At 46.5% G+C, this 2,017-nt stretch overlaps 1 protein-coding gene across 1 annotated transcript in view; it reads right to left on the bottom strand.

The window, feature by feature from the left end:
• NHS (Nance-Horan syndrome (congenital cataracts and dental anomalies)) overlaps positions 1 to 1,507 on the bottom strand; it is a gene marked incomplete at its 5' end in the record, with an annotated part of 23,250 nt that extends 21,743 nt beyond the window's left edge. Inside the window, one exon of the mRNA XM_010023531.1 lies at positions 1,355 to 1,507. Within this exon, the coding sequence (XP_010021833.1) occupies positions 1,355 to 1,507 (153 nt within the window). The remainder of the gene's footprint in view (positions 1 to 1,354) is intronic.
• Between the last annotated feature and the right edge of the window lie 510 nt (positions 1,508 to 2,017).

Here is a 2,017-nt window from a genome sequence, read left to right on the forward strand (position 1 = left end):
CACGTGGAGGATGGGACACTGCCAAAACTGAGATTTGTAACCTTAAAATGATGAGGCATTTTCTGACAGTTGCCTTCCCGTGCTGCTGTCAGGATTGCTCCTGCCCACAAGGTGGCAGGCAGAGATCAGCCTGGTCCCGGGACAACTGCAAAGCAGAGCTGCTGAAGAACAGAAAACCCGACTTCTGCTCTACCATAACACTCCCGTCACTGCAATTCAGCTGTATCGCTCTCTGCAGTGCTATGAAGATGTACTGCACCCACAGTGTGCTCCTGAGCTAAAATCTGCGGAGAGGGTCAAACGTGGTAATTAATTGGAATGTTTTATCCAGCTAGCAGATGCTTTGCAGATCCAAGTAATCAATTATTATTATAACCTGGTAACAATAATAAATGAGCAAGGCAACGATAGCTGTTCGTGCAAAACACTTCCAACAAAGGATGCTGCTGCTGAACATTCTGAGGGTGACCTGCGTGGATTTTCTCCTTCCTTATGCCACAGAAGAAAGACAGGCTTGTTTGCTTACTTTTACTTGCTTCCTGGTAAGGATTTCCCCTTGGTTAAGTTCCAAGTGAAAACTGACCTTTCCCCATGTTTTACCTTCCCTATAGTGTGCCGCTGTAGGACCATCCAGACATTTGCACCTAGTAAATTCCCTTCATGGTAGGGATCCAGGAGCCAGGTTATGACCTTGACTGCTCCCGCTTCCTCCCTGTGTGGAATGATTTGGTTTTGAGGCTACAGGTCTCCAGTCTGTTTGTCAGCATCAGGAATTGTTCTCTGGACTGGGGAGGGGACACCTGCCTGATCCTTCCAAGATGGTCAGGACATCACCCGGCTTTCAGCTGCCACCCTTGAAGGATGCAGGTCTCCCCTAGTGCAGGTAACTAAGTCTCTGTGGAGAGTCTGTAATACCATGGGGCTCCAATTTCAGCCCTAGGGAAGTTAAATCTTATCTGTCCTGGAGGTGAGACATTGTTTAATATCTGTTTAGTGAAGAGAGACAAGATGGCCTTGTTGAAACACTCAGTACCTCCATCCTTTTGGGGTCAGTCCATGGATTTGCTCACACAATTCCACTTTCATAGGGAACATATAAACCAAGAATGTAAAATGGAAAAGTAGAAAGTCCTTTTCAGCTCTCCTTTAGTTATCATAAACAAGCTGAAGAGGGCAAAAGCCTTTTTACTGCTACAGTTACATCTTCAGCTTTATTTCTTAGGCTGAGTACCTCAGTCTCAGTGGAGACCAGTGCCCACAGCCTAGTGGCTGTGCCTGCGCACCCTGCTACTGCCTGAAGGAGATCTTGGAGAGGTGTCATGAGCATGGAGCTGGAGTGTGTGCGAGCACCCACCTCTGCGCAAGGCCCGCAGATGCTGCTTGGCGTGGTGGTGCAGCTCCTCCACACAAGGTGGTCTGGTGGAGGGGAGGAAGATGTTTCTTTGCTGATGCCAAGGTGCACGGTAATAGACACTCAGTTTGCTCTCTGCATCCAGGTTGGAGACAGCTGTAAGTTAAAAACAGAGTGCAAGGTAAGACTCCTAGCCTCTCTTACATCAATCTAGCTAAAAAGCAAAGACTCTTGCTTAGAACAGAATTGCCAAGAAGCAGCACTGGGGATGTTACAGCACCTCTCCTCCCACCAAATAACAGTGACCATTATCTTCTCTGTGTTTCCATACCACATTACACAACTCAGTATTCAGACAATGTGCTTTTCCCAGATTGCAAATGGCTCTATTGAGGCAAGAAGGTGCAATGATACTATATTGGTGTTAAATATATGGACTAAAGGGATAACAATTTTATAGATAGCAAAATGAAAGCACAAAGAAGCTATGCAACCTTCCCGCAGTGACATTTTGAGCAAGGGCAGAGGGAGGAATGGGTCTTCCATTTACCCATTCTCCTACCAATATGCTCTTTCACTACATCATGTTTCACATGACTGATTTCTGACACAGGTTGCTGGCTCATTGTCTTCCAGCATATAATGATTGAGATTAACTGCCCGCCC

Source organism: Nestor notabilis, unplaced genomic scaffold (genome assembly GCF_000696875.1).
Source record: "Nestor notabilis isolate BGI_N333 unplaced genomic scaffold, ASM69687v1 scaffold8471, whole genome shotgun sequence".
In the NCBI taxonomy this organism is placed as follows: domain Eukaryota; kingdom Metazoa; phylum Chordata; class Aves; order Psittaciformes; family Psittacidae; genus Nestor; species Nestor notabilis.